General features: G+C 39.9%; 1 protein-coding gene across 5 annotated transcripts in view; it reads right to left on the reverse strand.

Annotated features, from left to right (window-relative positions):
* Positions 1–25,229, reverse strand: part of LOC139579482 (glycine receptor subunit beta-like) — a 53,373-nt gene that overhangs the window by 26,647 nt on the left and 1,497 nt on the right. For all 5 annotated transcript variants that reach the window (XR_011675764.1, XR_011675765.1, XM_071408176.1 and 2 more), the window contains exons 2-6: positions 23,639–23,746; positions 19,091–19,197; positions 13,008–13,075; positions 6,715–6,941; positions 5,374–5,456 (exon numbers count right to left, since the gene is read on the reverse strand). Coding sequence is in view for 3 of the 5 variants with exons in the window: in XM_071408176.1 (XP_071264277.1) it covers positions 5,374–5,456; positions 6,715–6,941; positions 13,008–13,075; positions 19,091–19,197; positions 23,639–23,745 (592 nt within the window). In the remaining 2 variants the exon portion in view is untranslated. The remainder of the gene's footprint in view (positions 1–5,373; positions 5,457–6,714; positions 6,942–13,007; positions 13,076–19,090; positions 19,198–23,638; positions 23,747–25,229) is intronic.

A 25,229-nucleotide genomic window follows, 5' to 3' on the forward strand; every position in this document is an offset into this window, starting at 1 on the left:
AACTACAATAACAACACTATATAAATATATATCCCTGGTGGTGCAGCCAACTACAATAACAACACTATATAAATATATATCCCTGGTGGTGCAGCCAACAACAATAACAACACTATATAAATATATATCCCTGGTGGTGCAGCCAACTACAATAACAACACTATATAAATATATATCCCTGGTGGTGCAGCCAACTACAATAACAACACTATATAAATATATATCACTGGTGGTGCAGCCAACTACAATAACAACACTATATAAATATATATCACTGGTGGTGCAGCCAACTACAATAACAACACTATATAAATATATATCACTGGTGGTGCAGCCAACTACAATAACAACACTATATAAATATATATCACTGGTGGTGCAGCCAACTACAATAACAACACTATATAAATATATATCACTGGTGGTGCAGCCAACTACAATAACAACACTATATAAATATATATCCCTGGTGGTGCAGCCAACTACAATAACAACACTATATAAATATATATCACTGGTGGTGCAGCCAACTACAATAACAACACTATATAAATATATATCACTGGTGGTGCAGCCAACTACAATAACAACACTATATAAATATATATCACTGGTGGTGCAGCCAACTACAATAACAACACTATATAAATATATATCACTGGTGGTGCAGCCAACTACAATAACAACACTATATAAATATATATCACTGGTGGTGCAGCCAACTACAATAACAACACTATATAAATATATATCACTGGTGGTGCAGCCAACTACAATAACAACACTATATAAATATATATCACTGGTGGTGCAGCCAACTACAATAACAACACTATATAAATATATATCCCTGGTGGTGCAGCCAACTACAATAACAACACTATATAAATATATATCCCTGGTGGTGCAGCCAACTACAATAACAACACTATATAAATATATATCACTGGTGGTGCAGCCAACTACAATAACAACACTATATAAATATATATCCCTGGTGGTGCAGCCAACTACAATAACAACACTATATAAATATATATCCCTGGTGGTGCAGCCAACTACAATAACAACACTATATAAATATATATCCCTGGTGGTGCAGCCAACTACAATAACAACACTATATAAATATATATCCCTGGTGGTGTAGACAACTACAATAACAACACTATATAAATATATATCACTGGTGGTGCAGCCAACTACAATAACAACACTATATAAATATATATCCCTGGTGGTGCAGCCAACTACAATAACACACTATATAAATATATATCACTGGTGGTGCAGCCAACTACAATAACAACACTATATAAATATATATCCCTGGTGGTGCAGCCAACTACAATAACAACACTATATAAATATATATCACTGGTGATGCAGCCAACTACAATAACAACACTATATAAATATATATCACTGGTGGTGCAGCCAACTACAATAACAACACTATATAAATATATATCCCTGGTGGTGCAGCCAACTACAATAACAACACTATATAAATATATATCACTGGTGGTGCAGCCAACTACAATAACAACACTATATAAATATATATCCCTGGTGGTGCAGCCAACTACAATAACAACACTATATAAATATATATCACTGGTGGTGTAGACAACTACAATAACAACACTATATAAATATATATCACTGGTGGTGCAGCCAACTACAATAACAACACTATATAAATATATATCCCTGGTGGTGCAGACAACTACAATAACAACACTATATAAATATATATCCCTGGTGGTGCAGCCAACTACAATAACAACACTATATAAATATATATCCCTGGTGGTGCAGCCAACTACAATAACAACACTATATAAATATATATCCCTGGTGGTGCAGCCAACTACAATAACAACACTATATAAATATATATCACTGGTGGTGCAGCCAACTACAATAACAACACTATATAAATATATATCACTGGTGGTGTAGACAACTACAATAACAACACTATATAAATATATATCACTGGTGGTGCAGCCAACTACAATAACAACACTATATAAATATATATCACTGGTGGTGCAGCCAACTACAATAACAACACTATATAAATATATATCACTGGTGGTGCAGCCAACTACAATAACAACACTATATAAATATATATCACTGGTGGTGCAGCCAACTACAATAACAACACTATATAAATATATATCCCTGGTGGTGCAGCCAACTACAATAACAACACTATATAAATATATATCCCTGGTGGTGCAGCCAACTACAATAACAACACTATATAAATATATATCCCTGGTGGTGCAGCCAACTACAATAACAACACTATATAAATATATATCACTGGTGGTGCAGCCAACTACAATAACAACACTATATAAATATATATCCCTGGTGGTGCAGCCAACTACAATAACAACACTATATAAATATATATCCCTGGTGGTGCAGCCAACTACAATAACAACACTATATAAATATATATCACTGGTGGTGTAGACAACTACAATAACAACACTATATAAATATATATCCCTGGTGGTGCAGCCAACTACAATAACAACACTATATAAATATATATCACTGGTGGTGCAGCCAACTACAATAACAACACTATATAAATATATATCCCTGGTGGTGTAGACAACTACAATAACAACACTATATAAATATATATCCCTGGTGGTGCAGCCAACTACAATAACAACACTATATAAATATATATCACTGGTGGTGCAGCCAACTACAATAACAACACTATATAAATATATATCACTGGTGGTGCAGCCAACTACAATAACAACACTATATAAATATATATCACTGGTGGTGCAGCCAACTACAATAACAACACTATATAAATATATATCCCTGGTGGTGCAGCCAACTACAATAACAACACTATATAAATATATATCACTGGTGGTGCAGCCAACTACAATAACAACACTATATAAATATATATCACTGGTGGTGCAGCCAACTACAATAACAACACTATATAAATATATATCACTGGTGGTGCAGCCAACTACAATAACAACACTATATAAATATATATCACTGGTGGTGCAGCCAACTACAATAACAACACTATATAAATATATATCACTGGTGGTGCAGCCAACAACAATAACAACACTATATAAATATATATCCCTGGTGGTGCAGCCAACTACAATAACAACACTATATAAATATATATCCCTGGTGGTGCAGCCAACTACAATAACAACACTATATAAATATATATCCCTGGTGGTGCAGCCAACTACAATAACAACACTATATAAATATATATCACTGGTGGTGCAACCAACTACAATAATAACACTATATAAATATATATCCCTGGTGGTGCAGCCAACTACAATAACAACACTATATAAATATATATCACTGGTGGTGCAGCCAACTACAATAACAACACTATATAAATATATATCCCTGGTGGTGTAGACAACTACAATAACAACACTATATAAATATATATCCCTGGTGGTGCAGCCAACTACAATAACAACACTATATAAATATATATCACTGGTGGTGCAGCCAACTACAATAACAACACTATATAAATATATATCACTGGTGGTGCAGCCAACTACAATAACAACACTATATAAATATATATCCCTGGTGGTGCAGCCAACTACAATAACAACACTATATAAATATATATCACTGGTGGTGCAGCCAACTACAATAACAACACTATATAAATATATATCCCTGGTGGTGCAGCCAACTACAATAACAACACTATATAAATATATATCACTGGTGGTGCAGCCAACTACAATAACAACACTATATAAATATATATCACTGGTGGTGCAGCCAACTACAATAACAACACTATATAAATATATATCCCTGGTGGTGCAGCCAACTACAATAACAACACTATATAAATATATATCACTGGTGGTGTAGACAACTACAATAACAACACTATATAAATATATATCCCTGGTGGTGCAGCCAACTACAATAACAACACTATATAAATATATATCCCTGGTGGTGCAGCCAACTACAATAACAACACTATATAAATATATATCACTGGTGGTGTAGACAACTACAATAACAACACTATATAAATATATATCCCTGGTGGTGCAGCCAACTACAATAACAACACTATATAAATATATATCCCTGGTGGTGCAGCCAACTACAATAACAACACTATATAAATATATATCCCTGGTGGTGCAGCCAACTACAATAACAACACTATATAAATATATATCCCTGGTGGTGCAGCCAACTACAATAACAACACTATATAAATATATATCCCTGGTGGTGCAGCCAACTACAATAACAACACTATATAAATATATATCACTGGTGGTGCAGCCAACTACAATAACAACACTATATAAATATATATCCCTGGTGGTGCAGCCAACTACAATAACAACACTATATAAATATATATCCCTGGTGGTGCAGCCAACTACAATAACAACACTATATAAATATATATCCCTGGTGGTGCAGCCAACTACAATAACAACACTATATAAATATATATCCCTGGTGATGCAGCCAACTACAATAACAACACTATATAAATATATATCACTGGTGGTGTAGCCAACTACAATAACAACACTATATAAAAACACCTGGAAACCCTGGAAACCAATGTGTTTGATGTATTTGATACCATTCCACTGATTCCGCTCCAGTCATTACCAAGAGCCCGTTCTCCCCAATTAAGGTGACTCCAACCTCCTGTGATATATATAGAGTGTGGATCTCTGTATACACTGAGTGTACAAGACATTAAGAAAGCCTTACCTAATATTGAGTTGCACCTTCACCCTTTTGCCCTCAGAACAGCCTCAATTCGTCAGGGCATGGACTCTACATAGTGTCGAAAGTGTTCCACGAGGGATGGTGGCCCATGTTGACTCCAACGCTTCCCACAGTTGTGTCAAGTTGGCAGAATGTCCTTTGGGTGGTGGACCATTCTTGATACACACAGGAAACTGTTGAGCGTGAAAAACCCAGCAGCTTTGCAGTTCTTGACACAAACCGGTGCGTCTGGTACCTACTACCACACCCCGTTCAAAGGCACTTAAATATTTGGTTTTGGCCATTCACCCTCTGAATGGCACACATACACAATCCATGTCTCAATTGTCCCAAGGCTTAAAAATCCTTCATTAACCTGTCTCCTCCCCTTCATCTACACTGATAGAAGTGGATTTAACAAGTGACATCAATAAGGGATGATAGCTTTCACCTGGATGCACCTGGTCAGTCTATGTCATGGAAACAGCAGGTGTTCTTAATGTTTTGTACACTCAGTGTATATGAATATTGTGTCTCTGTGTGTTAGAGAGAGGTTCTACGTACAGCTCTCCAGTTGCATCTTGCAGAGCTGTGTGTCCATGGGGAACAGAGTGAGGTCCAGAGGGCAGGACAGGGTCACTGACAACCTGAACACACAACAGACAGTCACTGACAACCTGAACACACAACAGACAGTCACTGACAACCTGAACACACAACAGACAGTCACTGACAACCTGAACACACAACAGACAGTCACTGACAACCTGAACACACAACAGACAGTCACTGACAACCTGAACACACAACAGACAATCACTGGGCACACATAGGCACCTACCCTGACAGACAGACAGAAAGGCAGGCAGGCAGGCAGACAGTCAGACAGGCAGGCAGGCAGGCAGGCAGGCAGGCAGACAGTCAGACAGACAGGCAGAAAGGCAGGCAGGCAGACAGTCAGACAGGCAGGCGGTAGTGATGTGCAGTTTGCGAACTATTCATTCTTTTTAAATTACTATTTTTACTGACTTGAGAGTCATGATTCGTTTTTCCAAGTCACTCAGTCATTTTAGTCCTTCATTGCTCGAACCACTAGCTGTCTATCATGTGCGTGCAGAAAAATAGATAATTGCATGGAGAAGAAAAATACATGTTTTGAATTGATAACCTAATGTAAGAGTTAGTGCAATTCATTGATTATTGAATGTTATCAATGGACACAGCTTTGTAGAACCAACACATGCCTCTGCTCAACACTCAAACTCAAAACGTTTGGGGGACTACTGCAGTTCGAATGATATTGTGCTCATCTTCCTCGCAGCAATCAAGTATGTCTCTTCTCAACACTCGAAACGTTTGGGGGACTACTGCAGTTCGAACAATATTGTGCTTATCTTCCTCGTGACAATCAAGTATTCCACCAAGAGTCGTTCATAAACAAGTCTGGCCGCATCTAGACCTCGTTTCAAAGCTATAAATAAATAATTGTATTTGTATGCCTAGCAATCACAAATGTATAATGTTGGAAGCACACAAGTCTCAGTCACAAATGACATAAGCCCTCATAAGACTAAGAGTTTTTAGTTCATCGTTTGCCGGTAGGGGGTTCTGCTCTGGGCATTACTGAATCAAATTAACTAAATCAGTCTAAATTTTGACTGGACGAGTTGATAAGATCTCAGTCAGTTAAAAGAGTCAAACTGCCCATCACTAGCAGACAGACAGACAGACAGACAGACGGGCAGACGGGCAGACGGACACAGACAGACAGACAGACAGACAGACAGACAGACAGACAGACAGACAGACAGACAGACAGACAGACAGACAGACAGACAGACAGACAGACAGACAGACAGACAGACAGACAGACAGACAGACAGACAGACAGACAGACAGACAGACCTCATGCTGATGAGAATGTCTCCATTCCTGAAGATAAATAACAGGATGTTGTCTTGCGTGACGTCATGGAAGTTGGCATGTTTCTCGTTGGCGAAGAACAGGTCTGGTTTCCACAGACACTGGAATATCTTGGGGTCCACCGTCAGCGCTTCTCCTTTGAAGTCGGCCGGGAGCTTCAGCCTCGGGTCGTTCCACCGCTGACGCAGGAAGATGTTCACACGGTAGTCCTAGCAACAATCAATCGTTTGTGAGTACAAAGTCAATTAAACCCCTAGAGTCAACATTCGTTCCCCCATGGAAATCTAATTAGCATAATAATGAAATCCCCCCCACCCAAATCTTTCTGTTTAAGCTAGAGATATCTGTCTCAATCCACCAACTCCATGCCCTATGTCCATCTGATGTACGCTTTGACGGATGTCTAGCCTGCATGTTTTCCTATTCGACGCACATGTGCTTTGCTTTTCAACTAGCTAAAAGCTAAAAGCTAGTTGGGGTCTGTGTGCGTAATTCCATTTGTATCACTGCATGGTAAAGCAACGCACGAGTAGAATTAAATAATAAAATCATCAATCTACACACCCTACCCCATAATGACAAAGATCAATCTACACATGATACCCCGTAATGACAAAGATCAATCTACACATGATACCCCGTAATGACAAAGATCAATCTACACATGATACATTTACATTTACATTTAAGTCATTTAGCAGACGCTCTTATCCAGAGCGACTTACAAATTGGTGCATTCACCTTATGATATCCAGTGGAACAACCACTTTACAATAGTGCATCTAACTCTTTTAAGGGGGAGGGGGGGGGGGGTTAGAAGGATTACTTTATCCTATCCTAGGTATTCCTTAAAGAGGTGGGGTTTCAGGTGTCTCCGGAAGGTGGTGATTGACTCCGCTGACCTGGCGTCGTGAGGGACAGAGGAACTCAGGAGCTCTGTCAGAGTGATACCCCGTAATGACAAAGTAAATATGGAAAAAAACACCTTATTTACATATAGGAAATATTCAGACCATTTTGCTATGAGACTAGAAATTGAGTTCAGGTGCATTCTGTTTCCATTAATCATCCTTGAGATGTTTCTACAACTTGATTGGAGTCCACCTGTGGTCAATTCAATTGATTGGACATGATTTGGAAAGGCACACACCTGTCTATATAAGGTCCCACAGTTGACAGTACATGTCAGAGCAAAAACCAAGCCATGAGGTCGAAGGAAATGTCTATAGAGCTGCAAGACAGGACTGTGTCGATGCACAGATCTGGGGAAGGGTACCAAAACATTTCTGCAACATTAAAGGTCCTTAAGAACACAGTGGCCTCCATCATTGTTTAAATGGAAGAAGTTTGGAACCACCAAGGTTCTTCCTAGAGCTGGACGCAGGGCTAAACTGAGCAATCAGGGTAGAAGGGCCTTGTACAGGGAGGTGACCAAGAACCCGATGGTCACTCTGACAGAGCTCCTGAGTTCCTCTGTGGAGATGGGAGAATCTTCCAGAAGGACAACCATCTCTGCAGCACTCAGAGACACCAATACTCCTTAGCCGGCCCACAAGAATAGAATGGTCTACCGTATCAATAGCTTTGGCCATGTCAATAAAACACCACAACATTGCTTAGAATCAAGGGCAAGTGTGACATCATAGAGGACCTTTTAGGTTGCAGTGACACGTCCATAACCTAAATGGAAACCAGATACATACCAGAGAGAATACTATAGACGTCAAGACAGCCAGTCAGTTGATTATTATATATTAACCTGAGCGGAAACCAGATACATACCAGAGAGAATACTATAGACGTCAAGACAGCCAGTCAGTTGATTATTATATATTAACCTGAGCAGAAACCAGATACATACCAGAGAGAATACTATAGACGTCAAGACAGCCAGTCAGTTGATTATTATATATTAACCTGAGTGGAAACCAGATACATACCAGAGAGAATACTATAGACGTCAAGACAGCCAGTCAGTTGATTATTATATAATAACCTGAGCAGAAACCAGATACATACCAGAGAGAATACTATAGACGTCAAGACAGCCAGTCAGTTGATTATTATATATTAACCTGAGTGGAAACCAGATACATACCAGAGAGAATACTATAGACGTCAAGACAGCCAGTCAGTTGATTATTATATATTAACCTGAGCAGAAACCAGATACATACCAGAGAGAATACTATAGACGTCAAGACAGCCAGTCAGTTGATTATTATATATTAACCTGAGTGGAAACCAGATACATACCAGAGAGAATACTATAGACGTCAAGACAGCCAGTCAGTTGATTATTATATATTAACCTGAGTGGAAACCAGATACATACCAGAGAGAATACTATAGACGTCAAGACAGCCAGTCAGTTGATTATTATATATTAACCTGAGTGGAAACCAGATACATACCAGAGAGAATACTATAGACGTCAAGACAGCCAGTCAGTTGATTATTATATATTAACCTGAGCGGAAACCAGATACATACCAGAGAGAATACTATAGACGTCAAGACAGCCAGTCAGTTGATTATTATATATTAACCTGAGCGGAAACCAGATACATACCAGAGAGAATACTATAGACGTCAAGACAGCCAGTCAGTTGATTATTATATATTAACCTGAGCAGAAACCAGATACATGCCAGAGAGAATACTATAGACGTCAAGACAGCCAGTCAGTTGATTATTATATATTAACCTGAGCAGAAACCAGATACATACCAGAGAGAATACTATAGACGTCAAGACAGCCAGTCAGTTGATTATTATATATTAACCTGAGCAGAAACCAGATACATACCAGAGAGAATACTATAGACGTCAAGACAGCCAGTCAGTTGATTATTATATATTAACCTGAGCGGAAACCAGATACATACCAGAGAGAATACTATAGACGTCAAGACAGCCAGTCAGTTGATTATTATATATTAACCTGAGCGGAAACCAGATACATACCAGAGAGAATACTATAGACGTCAAGACAGCCAGTCAGTTGATTATTATATATTAACCTGAGCGGAAACCAGATACATACCAGAGAGAATACTATAGACGTCAAGACAGCCAGTCAGTTGATTATTATATATTAACCTGAGCGGAAACCAGATACATACCAGAGAGAATACTATAGACGTCAAGACAGCCAGTCAGTTGATTATTATATATTAACCTGAGCGGAAACCAGATACATACCAGAGAGAATACTATAGACGTCAAGACAGCCAGTCAGTTGATTATTATATATTAACCTGAGCGGAAACCAGATACATACCAGAGAGAATACTATAGACGTCAAGACAGCCAGTCAGTTGATTATTATATATTAACCTGAGCGGAAACCAGATACATACCAGAGAGAATACTATAGACGTCAAGACAGCCAGTCAGTTGATTATTATATATTAACCTGAGTGGAAACCAGATACATACCAGAGAGAATACTATAGACGTCAAGACAGCCAGTCAGTTGATTATTATATATTAACCTGAGTGGAAACCAGATACATACCAGAGAGAATACTATAGACGTCAAGACAGCCAGTCAGTTGATTATTATATATTAACCTGAGTGGAAACCAGATACATACCAGAGAGAATACTATAGACGTCAAGACAGCCAGTCAGTTGATTATTATATATTAACCTGAGTGGAAACCAGATACATACCAGAGAGAATACTATAGACGTCAAGACAGCCAGTCAGTTGATTATTATATATTAACCTGAGCGGAAACCAGATACATACCAGAGAGAATACTATAGACGTCAAGACAGCCAGTCAGTTGATTATTATATATTAACCTGAGCGGAAACCAGATACATACCAGAGAGAATACTATAGACGTCAAGACAGCCAGTCAGTTGATTATTATATATTAACCTGAGCAGAAACCAGATACATACAAGAGAGAATACTATAGACGTCAAGACAGCCAGTCAGTTGATTATTATATATTAACCTGAGCAGAAACCAGATACATACCAGAGAGAATACTATAGACGTCAAGACAGCCAGTCAGTTGATTATTATATATTAACCTGAGCAGAAACCAGATACATACCAGAGAGAATACTATAGACGTCAAGACAGCCAGTCAGTTGATTATTATATATTAACCTGAGCAGAAACCAGATACATACCAGAGAGAATACTATAGACGTCAAGACAGCCAGTCAGTTGATTATTATATATTAACCTGAGCGGAAACCAGATACATACCAGAGAGAATACTATAGACGTCAAGACAGCCAGTCAGTTGATTATTATATATTAACCTGAGCGGAAACCAGATACATACCAGAGAGAATACTATAGACGTCAAGACAGCCAGTCAGTTGATTATTATATATTAACCTGAGCGGAAACCAGATACATACCAGAGAGAATACTATAGACGTCAAGACAGCCAGTCAGTTGATTATTATATATTAACCTGAGCGGAAACCAGATACATACCAGAGAGAATACTATAGACGTCAAGACAGCCAGTCAGTTGATTATTATATATTAACCTGAGCGGAAACCAGATACATACCAGAGAGAATACTATAGACGTCAAGACAGCCAGTCAGTTGATTATTATATATTAACCTGAGTGGAAACCAGATACATACCAGAGAGAATACTATAGACGTCAAGACAGCCAGTCAGTTGATTATTATATATTAACCTGAGTGGAAACCAGATACATACCAGAGAGAATACTATAGACGTCAAGACAGCCAGTCAGTTGATTATTGATAAGTTTTTACAACACTTTAGATAAACAGGGCAAAAATAGAAATAGGCCTATAACAGTTAGGATCAGCTTGATCTCCCCCTTTAAATAAAGGAGGCAACATGGCTGCCTTCCAAGCAATGGGAACCTCCCCAGAGAGGAGAGACAGGTCAAAAAGGTCAGAGATATGCTTGGCGATGATCACTAAGGACTTGACAGAAAACACCAGGCTGTCACGTTCCTGACCTGTTTTCTGTTAGTTTGTGTATGTGTTAGCTGGTCAGGACGTGAGTTTGGGTGGGCAGTCTATGTTTTCTGTTTCTATGTTGGTTTAAGGGTGACCTGATATGGCTCTCAATTAGAGGCAGGTGGTTTTCATTTCCTCTGATTGAGAGCCATATTAAGGTAGGTGTTTTCACACTGTTTGTTTGTGGGTGGTTGTCTTCTGTGTCAGTGTTTGTCGCACCATACGGGACTGTCTCGGTTTTTGTAGTCTGTTCCTGTTCGTGAGTTCTTCGTGTATTATGTAAGTTCGTCGTTCAGGTCTGTCTACATCGTTTGTTGTTTTGTTAGTTATCAAGTATAGTTCGTTTTCGTCTTCGTCTGTTTTTGTTTAATAAAATATCATGTCATTTCAAAACGCTGCGCCTTGGTTCAATCCCTGCTCCTCCTCTTCGGATGAAGAGGAGGAGGAAAACCGTTACACAGGCTGATACCTATCCGGATTATTTCTGAGGATCGAGGAGAGAAGCCTTTTCTGGCTGTTTGGAGTCGTACCTTGTGGGATTGGTAATAATCTGAGAAGGATTTAGGGAGTCCCATTGCTTTAGGACTTGGTCAGGTGGTTTAATGTCCCAGTTTAGGTCACCTAGCAGGACACATTCAGACTTAGTGTAAGGGGCCAGGAGAGAGCTTAGGGCAGCATACAGGCTAATGCTGATAGCATACAGTCTAATGGTGGTAGCATACAGGCTAATGCTGATAGCATACAATCTAATGTTGATGGTTTACAGACTAATGTAAATAGCATACAGGCTACTGTTTATAGCATACAGGCTAATGGTGGTAGCATACAGGCTAATGTTGATGGTTTACAGACTAATGTTAATTGCATACAGGCTACTGTTTATAGCATACAGGCTAATGGTGGTAGCATACAGGCTAATGGTGGTAGCATACAGGCTAATGGTGGTAGCATACAGGCTAATGGTGGTAGCATACAGGCTAATGTTGATGGTTTACAGACTAATGTTAATAGCATACAGGCTACTGTTTATAGCATACAGGCTAATGGTGGTAGCATACAGGCTAATGGTGGTAGCATACAGGCTAATGTTGATGGTTTACAGACTAATTTTAATAGCATACAGGCTAATGTTTATAGCATACAGGCTAATGGTGGTAGCATACAGGCTAATGTTGATGGTTTACAGACTAATGTTAATAGCATACAGGCTACTGTTTATAGCATACAGGCTAATGCTGATAACGTTGGAATGTTGTTAGCATTGTTAGCATGCAGAGGTTTTAGCATTAGTAACTCACCATGTTGGTTTCCTGGATGGAGCCAAAACTGTTGATGAACATATTAATCTTGTCTTCCACCGGAACACCTGGAACACACACACACACACACACCACACACACACACACACACACACACACACACACACACACACACACACACACAGAGTCAACATAAACACCCCCATGCCAGTTTAATTCGTGTGTGCGTGTGTGCGTGTGTGTTTGGCATTTCTGTGGTCTTGACAGTCATGTGATCATTCCGCTACGCTCAACCTGATTAGCAGCATATGGCCGTGCCTCTCTCACACACACAGGCTTGCAGCACTTTCAGCTTATTAACCAAACGGACTCCTTCTGTCATCCTCCTCTCCCCCTCTCCTCTTCTCCTCCTCTCTTCTCCTTTCTCCTCCTTCTCTCCTCCTCTTCTCTCCTCCTCCACTCCATTCTCCTCCTCTTCTCCCCTCTTCTCTCTTCTCCTCCTCTTCTCCTCCCCTCCTCTCTTCCCTCTTCTCCTCCTCTCCACCTCTTCTCCTTCTCTCCTCTCTTCTACTCCTCTTCTCTCTTCTCCTTCTCTCCTCTCTTCTCCTCCTCTTCTCTCTTCTTGCTCCCTCTCTCCTCCTCCTCTCTCTTCCCTCTTCTCCTCCCCATCTCCTCTTATCCTCGTCTCTCCTCTCCTCCTCCCCCTCTCTCTTCTCCTCCTCTCTTCCCTCTTCTCCTCCCCCTCTCCTCCTCTTCTCCTTGTCCCTCCTCTTCTCCTCTTCTACTCCCCCTCTCTCTTCTCCACCTCTTCTCCTCCTCTCTTTCCTCTTCTCCTCCCCCTCTCCTCCACTTCTTCTGCTCCTCTCCTCCTCATCTCTCCTCTCCTCTATTCTCCTCCTCCTCTCTTCTCCTCGTCTCTCCTCCTCTTCTCCTCCTCCTCTCCACATCTTCTCTCTTCTCCTCCTCTCTTTGTCTCCTCTCCTCCTCTTCTGTCCCCTCCTCTCCTCATATTCTATCACCTTCTCCTCCACCTCCTCTCCTCCGCTTCTCCCTTCTCCTCCCCCTATCCTCCTCTTCTCTCTTCTCCTCTCTTCTCTTCTTCGTCTCCTCCTCTCTTCCTCTTCTCTCTTCTGTCCCCTTCTCTCCACCTCCTCTTCTCTCTTCTCCTCTGCTTCAATCTTCTCCTCTGCTTCTCTCTTCTCCTCTGCTTCTCTCTTCTCCTCTGCTTCTCTCTTCTCCTCCTCTTCTCCCTCTTCTCCTCTTATCTCTTCTCCTCCTCTTATCTCTTCTCCTCCCTCTTCTCCTCCCCCTATCCTCCTCCACCTCTCTCTTCTCTCCTCTTCTCTCTTATCCTCCTCCTTTTCTCTCATCTCCACTCTCCTCCTCCTCTCTACCTATTCTCTCTTCTCCTCCTCTCCTCTCTTCTCATCCTCTTCTATCTTTTCCTCCGCTTCTCTCTTCTCCTCCCCCTCTCCTACTACTCTCTCATCTTCTCCTCTTCCCTCTTCTCCTCTATTGAACTGTTACTGTATACCAGTTCAATAGAGTCATGGGGTTAGAGTTGTTACTGTATAACAGTTCAATAGAGTCATGGGTTAGAGTTGTTACTGTATAACAGTTCAATAGAGTCATGGGTTAGAGTTGTTACTGTATAACAGTTCAATAGAGTCATGGGGTTAGAGTTGTTACTGTATAACAGTTCAATAGCGTCATGGGGTTAGAGTTGTTACTGTATAACAGTTCAATAGAGTCATGGGGTTAGAGTTGTTACTGTATAACAGTTCAATAGAGTCATGGGTTAGAGTTGTTACTGTATAACAGTTCAATAGAGTCATGGGGTTAGAGTTGTTACTGTATAACAGTTCAATAGAGTCATGGGTTAGAGTTGTTACTGTATAACAGTTCAATAGAGTCATGGGGTTAGAGTTGTTACTGTATAACAGTTCAATAGAGTCATGGGGTTAGAGTTGTTACTGTATAACAGTTCAATAGAGTCATGGGGTTAGAGTTGTTACTGTATAACAGTTCAATAGAGTCATGGGGTTAGAGTTGTTACTGTATAACAGTTCAATAGAGTCATGGGGTTAGAGTTGTTACTGTATAACAGTTCAATAGAGTCATGGGGTTAGAGTTGTTACTGTATAACAGTTCAATAGAGTCATGGGGTTAGAGGTGTTACTGTATAACAGTTCAATAGAGTCATGGGGTTAGAGTTGTTACTGTATAACAGTTCAATAGAGTCATGGGGTTAGAGTTGTTACTGTATAACAGTTCAATAGAGTCATGTGTTAGAGTTGTTACTGTATAACAGTTCAATAGAGTCATGGGTTAGAGTTGTTACTGTATACCAGTTCAATAGAGTCATGGGGTTAGAGTTGTTACTGTATAACAGTTCAATAGAGTCATGGGGTTAGAGTTGTTACTGTATAACAGTTCAATAGAGTCATGGGGTTAGAGTTGTTACTGTATAAGAGTTCAATAGAGTCATGGGGTTAGAGTTGTTACTGTATAAGAGTTCAATAGAGTCATGGGTTAGAGTTGTTACTGTATAACAGTTCAATAGAGTCATGGGTTAGAGTTGTTACTGTATAACAGTTCAATAGAGTCACGGGGTTAGAGGTGTTACTGTATAACAGTTCAATAGAGTCATGGGTTAGAGTTGTTACTGTATAACAGTTCAATAGAGTCATGGGTTAGAGTTGTTACTGTATAACAGTTCAATAGAGTCATGGGGTTAGAGGTGTTACTGTATAACAGTTCAATAGAGTCATGGGTTAGAGTTGTTACTGTATAACAGTTCAATAGAGTCATGGGTTAGAGTTGTTACTGTATAACAGTTCAATAGAGTCATGGGGTTAGAGTTGTTACTGTATAACAGTTCAATAGAGTCATGGGTTAGAGTTGTTACTGTATAACAGTTCAATAGAGTCATGGGTTAGAGTTGTTACTGTATAACAGTTCAATAGAGTCATGGGGTTAGAGTTGTTACTGTATAACAGTTCAATAGAGTCATGGGTTAGAGTTGTTACTGTATAACAGTTCAATAGAGTCATGGGGTTAGAGTTGTTACTGTATAACAGTTCAATAGAGTCATGGGGTTAGAGGTGTTACTGTATAACAGTTCAATAGAGTCATGGGGTTAGAGTTGTTACTGTATAACAGTTCAATAGAGTCATGGGTTAGAGTTGTTACTGTATAACAGTTCAATAGAGTCATGGGGTTAGAGGTGTTACTGTATAACAGTTCAATAGAGTCATGGGGTTAGAGGTGTTACTGTATAACAGTTCAATAGAGTCATGGGGTTAGAGGTGTTACTGTATAACAGTTCAATAGAGTCATGGGGTTAGAGGTGTTACTGTATAACAGTTCAATAGAGTCATGGGGTTAGAGTTGTTACTGTATAACAGTTCAATAGAGTCATGGGTTAGAGTTGTTACTGTATAACAGTTCAATAGAGTCATGGGTTAGAGTTGTTACTGTATAACAGTTCAATAGAGTCATGGGGTTAGAGGTGTTACTGTATAACAGTTCAATAGAGTCATGGGGTTAGAGTTGTTACTGTATAACAGTTCAATAGAGTCATGGGTTAGAGTTGTTACTGTATAACAGTTCAATAGAGTCATGGGGTTAGAGGTGTTACTGTATAACAGAGTCATGGGTTAGAGTTGTTACTGTATAACAGTTCAATAGAGTCATGGGGTTAGAGTTGTTACTGTATAACAGTTCAATAGAGTCATGGGGTTAGAGTTGTTACTGTATAACAGTTCAATAGAGTCATGGGGTTAGAGTTGTTACTGTATAACAGTTCAATAGAGTCATGGGGTTAGAGTTGTTACTGTATAACAGTTCAATAGAGTCATGGGGTTAGAGTTGTTACTGTATAAGAGTTCAATAGAGTCATGGGGTTAGAGTTGTTACTGTATAAGAGTTCAATAGAGTCATGGGTTAGAGTTGTTACTGTATAACAGTTCAATAGAGTCATGGGGTTAGAGTTGTTACTGTATAACAGTTCAATAGAGTCACGGGGTTAGAGGTGTTACTGTATAACAGTTCAATAGAGTCACAGGGTTAGAGTTGTTACTGTATAACAGTTCAATAGAGTCATGGGTTAGAGTTGTTACTGTATAACAGTTCAATAGAGTCATGGGTTAGAGTTGTTACTGTATAACAGTTCAATAGAGTCATGGGTTAGAGTTGTTACTGTATAACAGTTCAATAGAGTCATGGGGTTAGAGGTGTTACTGTATAACAGTTCAATAGAGTCATGGGTTAGAGTTGTTACTGTATAACAGTTCAATAGAGTCATGGGGTTAGAGTTGTTACTGTATAACAGTTCAATAGAGTCATGGGTTAGAGTTGTTACTGTATAACAGTTCAATAGAGTCATGGGGTTAGAGTTGTTACTGTATAACAGTTCAATAGAGTCATGGGTTAGAGTTGTTACTGTATAACAGTTCAATAGAGTCATGGGGTTAGAGTTGTTACTGTATAACAGTTCAATAGAGTCATGGGTTAGAGTTGTTCCTGTATAACAGTTCAATAGAGTCATGGGGTTAGAGTTGTTACTGTATAACAGTTCAATAGAGTCATGGGTTAGAGTTGTTACTGTATAACAGTTCAATAGAGTCATGGGGTTAGAGTTGTTACTGTATAACAGTTCAATAGAGTCATGGGTTAGAGTTGTTACTGTATAACAGTTCAATAGAGTCATGGGGTTAGAGTTGTTACTGTATAACAGTTCAATAGAGTCATGGGGTTAGAGTTGTTACTGTATAACAGTTCAATAGAGTCATGTGTTAGAGTTGTTACTGTATAACAGTTCAATAGAGTCATGGGGTTAGAGTTGTTACTGTATAACAGTTCAATAGAGTCATGGGTTAGAGTTGTTACTGTATAACAGTTCAATAGAGTCATGGGGTTAGAGTTGTTACTGTATAAGAGTTCAATAGAGTCATGGGGTTAGAGTTGTTACTGTATAACAGTTCAATAGAGTCATGGGGTTAGAGTTGTTACTGTATAACAGTTCAATAGAGTCATGGGGTTAGAGTTGTTACTGTATAACAGTTCAATAGAGTCATGGGGTTAGAGTTGTTACTGTATAACAGTTCAATAGAGTCATGGGGTTAGAGTTGTTACTGTATAACAGTTCAATAGAGTCATGTGTTAGAGTTGTTACTGTATAACAGTTCAATAGAGTCATGTGTTAGAGTTGTTACTGTATAACAGTTCAATAGAGTCATGGGGTTAGAGTTGTTACTGTATAACAGTTCAATAGAGTCATGGGTTGTTACTGTATAACAGTTCAATAGAGTCATAGGTTGTTACTGTATAACAGTTCAATAGAGTCATGGGGTTAGAGTTGTTACTGTATAACAGTTCAATAGAGTCATGGGGTTAGAGTTGTTACTGTATAACAGTTCAATAGAGTCATGGGTTAGAGTTGTTACTGTATAACAGTTCAATAGAGTCATGGGGTTAGAGTTGTTACTGTATAACAGTTCAATAGAGTCATGGGGTTAGAGTTGTTACTGTATAACAGTTCAATAGAGTCATGGGTTGTTACTGTATAACAGTTCAATAGAGTCATGGGGTTAGAGTTGTTACTGTATAACAGTTCAATAGAGTCATGGGGTTAGAGTTGTTACTGTATAACAGTTCAATAGAGTCATGGGTTAGAGTTGTTACTGTATAACAGTTCAATAGAGTCATGGGTTAGAGTTGTTACTGTATAACAGTTCAATAGAGTCATGGGGTTAGAGTTGTTACTGTATAACAGTTCAATAGAGTCATGGGTTAGAGTTGTTACTGTATAACAGTTCAATAGAGTCATGGGTTAGAGTTGTTACTGTATAACAGTTCAATAGAGTCATGGGGTTAGAGTTGTTACTGTATAACAGTTCAATAGAGTCATGGGTTGTTACTGTATAACAGTTCAATAGAGTCATGGGGTTAGTGTTGTGTGTGTTTGTATAGTTGCTACTAACCATTAACGTTGGTTAGGGCTGTGTGTTTAAAGTTGGGTTAGGGTTGTGTGTGGTGTTAGGCTTGTTTGTTCGGTGTTCAATCCCAGGGCGGACACTCCACCACAAGGCCATTGAGTTGGTTGCATATATGTAACTAACCTTTAAAGTTGGGTCGTATCCGAGAGTCATATGTCACCATCAGCCTGTTGAGGATGTTGCTGGTGGAGTTGGCTGGTACCTGAGCAATCTCCTCTGGAGACAGCTGTCTGTAACACAAACACATAATACACTTACTGCTACTACTACTACTTCTACTAATTCTACTACTACTACTACTACTAGAACTATGACTACTACTGCTGCTACTACTACTGTTACTACTACTACTACTACTGCTGCTACTACTACTACTGCTACTACTACTACTACTAATTCTACTACTACTACTACTACTCGAACTATGACTACTACTGCTGCCACTACTACTGTTACTACTACTACTACTACTGCTGCTACTACTACTGTTACTACTACTACTACTGTTACTACTACTACTACTACTGCTGCTTCTACTACTACTGTTACTACTACTACTACTACTGCTGCTACTACTACTGTTACTACTACTACTACTGTTACTACTACTACTACTACTGCTGCTACTACTACTACTGCTACTACTACTACTTCTACTAATTCTACTACTACTACTAGAACTAGAACTATGACTACTACTACTACTACTGCTACTACTACTACTTCTACTAATTCTACTACTACTACTACTACTAGAACTATGACTACTACTGCTGCTACTACTACTACTGCTACTACTACTGTTACTACTACTACTACTACTGCTGCTACTACTACTACTACCTCTAGTGCTACTACTACTGCTACTACTGCTACTGCTACTACTACTGTTACTACTACTACTACTACTGCTGCTACTACTACTGCTGCTTCTACTAATTCTACTACTACTACTACTACTACTGCTGCTACTACTACTACTGCTACTACTACTACTTCTACTAATTCTACTACTACTACTACTACTAGAACTATGACTACTACTGCTGCTACTACTACTGTTACTACTACTACTACTGCTGCTACTACTACTACTGCTACTACTCCTGCTACTGATACTACTACTACCTCTAGTACTACTACTACTGCTACTACTACTACTGCTACTGCTACTACTTCTGCTACTACCAATACCACCACTATTTTTACTACCTCTACTGCTACTACAACTACTGATACCACTACTGCTACTACTACTACTACTACCAATACCACCACTATTTTTACTACCTCTACTACTACTACTACTACTACCACTCCTGCTACTACTACTGCTACTACTGCTACTGCTACTACTACTGCTACTGCTACTACCGTTACTACTACTACTGCTACTACTACTACTGCTACTACTACTACTGCTACTACCAATACCGCCACTATTTATTTTTAATACTACTACTGCTACTACTGCCGCCACTATTTTACTACTACTACTACTACTACTACTAATCAAATCAAGTTTATTTTATATAGCCCTTCGTACATCAGCTAATATCTCGAAGTGCTGTACAGACACCCAGCCTAAAACCCCAAACAGCAAGCAATGCAGGTGTAGAACACTACTACTGACACTATTTTACTACTACTACTAATACTACTACTATTACTACTACAACCGCTACGACTACTACTAAACACTGTCAGTATTTTTACTACTACTACTACTACTACTACTACTACTACTACTACTACTACTACTACTATTACTACTACCACCACCATCAACACCGCCACTATTTTTAATACTACTGCTACTATCACTACTACTACTACTACTACTACTACTACTACTACTACCACCATCAACACCGCCACTATTTTTAATACTACTGCTACTATCACTACTACTACTACTACTACTACTACTACTACTACTACCACCACCATCAACACCGCCACTATTTTTAATACTACTGCTACTACTAATACTATTACAACTACTACTACTACTACTACTACCACTACCACTATCACCGCTACTACTACTACTTCTACCACCACCACCATTTTTACTACTACTACTAATTAAACTACTGCTACTACTAATACTAATACTAATACTACTACCACTACCACTACAACCGCTACTACTAATACTAATACTAATACTACTACTACTACTACTACCACTACCACTACTACCGCTACTACTACTACTTCTACCACCACCACTATTTTTACTACTACTACTACTAATTAAACTACTGCTACTACTAATACTAATCCTATTACTACTACTACTACCACTACCACTACTACTACTACTAATTAAACTACTGCTACTACCACTACCACTACTACTACTAATTAAACTACTGCTACTACTACTAAAATGGCGCCAGAAGAAATGGCAGCAGTTTTACGGGTGCCCAACCAATTGTGCCATTATGTGGTTTTATTCGCGTTATTTGTAACTTATTTTGTACATAATGTTTCTGCAACTGTATCTTACGGCAGAAAAGAGCTTCTGGATATCAGGACAGCGATCACTCACCTCGGATTAGACAAAGATTTTTTCAACAACAAGCAAGACTCACATGATATTCTCCAAACACCCAGCAGGGTCAACATCCCAGTTATTCGCAACAGGAAGCGACGCAGGTACAGAGGACGAAGAGCCGGATGCCTCGTCAGGACCCACAGAAGGCGAGTAGGAAAGCTGCCGTTACCGTCAATATTACTCACAACGTGCAATCATTGGATAATAAACTAGACGAGGTACGATCACGAATATCCTACCAACGGGACATCAAAAACTGTAATATCCTATGTTTCACGGAATGACGAGTTAAATCACTTCTATGCTCGCTTCGAGGCAAGCAACACTGAGGCATGCATGAGAGCATCAGCTGTTCCGGACGACTGTGTGATCACGCTCTCCGTAGCCGACGTGAGTAAGACCTTTAAACAGGTCAACATACACAGGGCTGCGGGGCCAGACGGATTATCAGGACGTGTGCTCCGGGCATGTGCTGACCAACTGCCAGGTGTCTTCACTGACATTTTCAACATGTCCCTGATTGAGTCTGTAATACCATACTTCAAGCAGACCACCATAGTCCCTGTGCCCAAGAACACAAAGGCAACCTGCCTAAATGACTACAGACCCGTAGCACTCACGTCAGTAGCCATGAAGTACTTTGAAAGGCTGGTATTGGCTCACATCAACACCATTATCCCAGAAACCCTAGACCCACTCTAATTTGCATACCGCCCAAACAGATCCACAGATGATGCAATCGCTATTGCACTCCACACTGCCCTTTCCCACCTGGACAAAAGGAACACCTATGTGAGAATGCTATTCGTTGACTACAGCTCAGCGTTCAACACCATAGTACCCTCAAAGCTCATCACTAAGCTAAGGAACCTGGGACTAAACACCTCCCTCAAACTGGATCCTGGACTTCCTGACGGGCCGCCCCCAGGTGGTGAGGGTAGGTAACAACACATCTGCCACACTGATCCTCAACACTGGAGCTCCCCAGGGGTGCGTGCTCAGTCCCCTCCTGTACTCCCTGTTCACCCACGACAGCATGGCCAGGCACGACTCCAACACCATCATTAAGTTTGCTGACGACACAACAGTGGTAGGCCTGATCACAGACAACGACGAGACAGCGTATAGGGAGGAGGTCAGAGACCTGACAACGACGAGACAGCGTATAGGGAGGAGGTCAGAGACCTGACAACAACGAGACAGCCTATAGGGAGGAGGTCAGAGACATGGCCGTGTGGTGCCAGAATAACAACCTCTCCCTCAACGTAACCAAGACTAAGGAGATGATTGTGGACTACAGGAATTGGAGCACCGAGCACGCCCCCATTCTCATCGACGGGGCTGTAGTGGAGCAGGTTGAGAGCTTCAAGTTCCTTGGTGTCCACATCACCAACAAACTAGAATGTTCCAAACACACCAAGACAGTCGTGAAGAGGGCCCGACAAAGCCTATTCCCCCTCAGGAAACTAAAAGGATTTGGCATGGGTCCTGAGATCCTCAAAAGGTTCTACAGCTGCAACATCGAGAGCATCCTGACCGGTTGCATCACTGCCTGGTACGGCAATTGCTCGGCCCAGTACATCACTTGGGCAAAGCTGCCTGCCATCTAGAACCTCTACACCAGGCGGTGTCAGAGGAAGGCCCTAAAAATTGTCAAAGACCCCAGCCACTCCAGTCATAGACTGTTCTCTCTACTACCGCATGGCAAGCGGTACCGGAGTGCCAGTCTAGGACAAAAAGGCTTCTCAACAGTTTTTACCCCCAAGCCATAAGACTCCTGAACAGGTAACCAAATGGTGCCCCCCCAACCCCTCTTTTACGCTGCTGCTACTTTCTGTTCATCATATATGCATAGTCACTTTAACCATACCTACATGTACATACTACCTCAATAAGCTTGACTAACCGGTGTCTGTATATAGCCTTGCTACTGTTATTTTCAAATGTATTTTTACTGTTGTTTTATTTCTTTACTTACACACACACACACACCACACACACCTTTTATTTCGCACTATTGGATAGAGCCTGTAAGTAAGCATTTCACTGTAAGGTCTACACCTGTTGTATTCGGCGCAGGTGAAAAATAAACGCTGAGAAGGACTTACGAAGGACATATGACTTGCTTTCCCTTTTTGACTTTCTTAGCAGGTTTTCCTCCACTCTCTGCAGACTGGGCTAGAGTTAGCAGGAGGATAATTATCATCAGCTCCATTCTGTTGGAAAGATAAACATTTAGATATACAGTGGGGTCCAACATTATTGACATCCTTGATAAATATGAGCAAAAAGACTGTATAAAATAAATAAAACAAATACTGAGCTATATTGTTTTTACAATTATTTTATTCTAATACAAATGTTCAGACAGAGATTTTGTTTAATAAGTAATCATAATTTTTTTCTCTCAAGAAGATAAGGGTCAAAATGATTATCAGCCCTGTTCATCGTTGATAAACATTTAGATATACAGTGGGATCCAACATTATCAGCCCTGTTCATCGTTGATAAACATTTAGATATACAGTGGGATCCAACATTATCAGCCCTGTTCATCGTTGATAAACATTTAGATATACAGTGGGATCCAACATTATCAGCCCTGTTCATCCATGATAAACATTTAGATATACAGTGGGATCCAACATTATCAGCCCTGTTCATCGTTGATAAACATTTAGATATACAGTGGGATCCAACATTATCAGCCCTGTTCATCGTTGATAAACATTTAGATATAGAGTGGGATCCAACATTATCAGCCCTGTTCATCGTTGATAAACATTTAGATATACAGTGGAATCCAACATTATCAGCCCTGTTCTGAATCTGATTGGCGAACACATTGGTTGGGATCTTATACCATTCCTCCATACAGAATCTGATCTGGAGAACACATTGGTTGGGATCTTATACCATTCCTCCATACAGAATCTGATCTGGAGAACACATTGGGTGGGATCTTATACCATTCCTCCATACAGAATCTGATCTGGAGAACACATTGGGAGGGATCTTATACCATTCCTCCATACAGAATCTGACTGGCGAACACATTGGGTGGGATCTTATACCATTCCTCCATACAGAATCTGACTGGCGAACACATTGGGGGGGATCTTATACCATTCCTCCATACAGAATCTGATTGGAGAACACATTGGGGGGGATCTTATACCATTCCTCCATACAAAATCTTTCCAGATCCTTTGTCTGTGCTTATGCCCTCTTCAAATAAAACCACATGTTTTGTGTGAAGGGTTCTACCTGGAACCAAAAAGGGTTCTTCAAAGGGTTCTCCTATGGAGGCTGCCGAAGAACCCTTTTAGGTTGTAGTTAGCACCTTAAGAGTGTATGGAGGAATAGTCTAAGATCCCTCTCAATGTGTTATCCGATCTTATACAACATTTTAGAAAAATACTATGCGCCGTTATCCTCGCAAGGTGAGGATAACGGCCACAAAGCTTTTCAGAAAATGTAATATTTGTTAAACAAAATATCTTTCTCTGACCAATTGTATTAGTATACACTACCGCTCAAAAAGTTTGGGGTCACTTAGAAATGTTTGGCAGCTTCATTAAATAGTACCCCGCAAAACACCAGTCTCAATGTCAACAGTGAAGAGGCGACTCAGGGAGAAAGGGACAGAGATGGAGATTCAGAGAGAGAGGAGAGATGGAGGTAGAGAAAGAGGGAGAG

This window comes from Salvelinus alpinus, chromosome 6, assembly GCF_045679555.1.
Source record: "Salvelinus alpinus chromosome 6, SLU_Salpinus.1, whole genome shotgun sequence".
NCBI classification, from domain to species: Eukaryota; Metazoa; Chordata; class Actinopteri; order Salmoniformes; family Salmonidae; genus Salvelinus; species Salvelinus alpinus.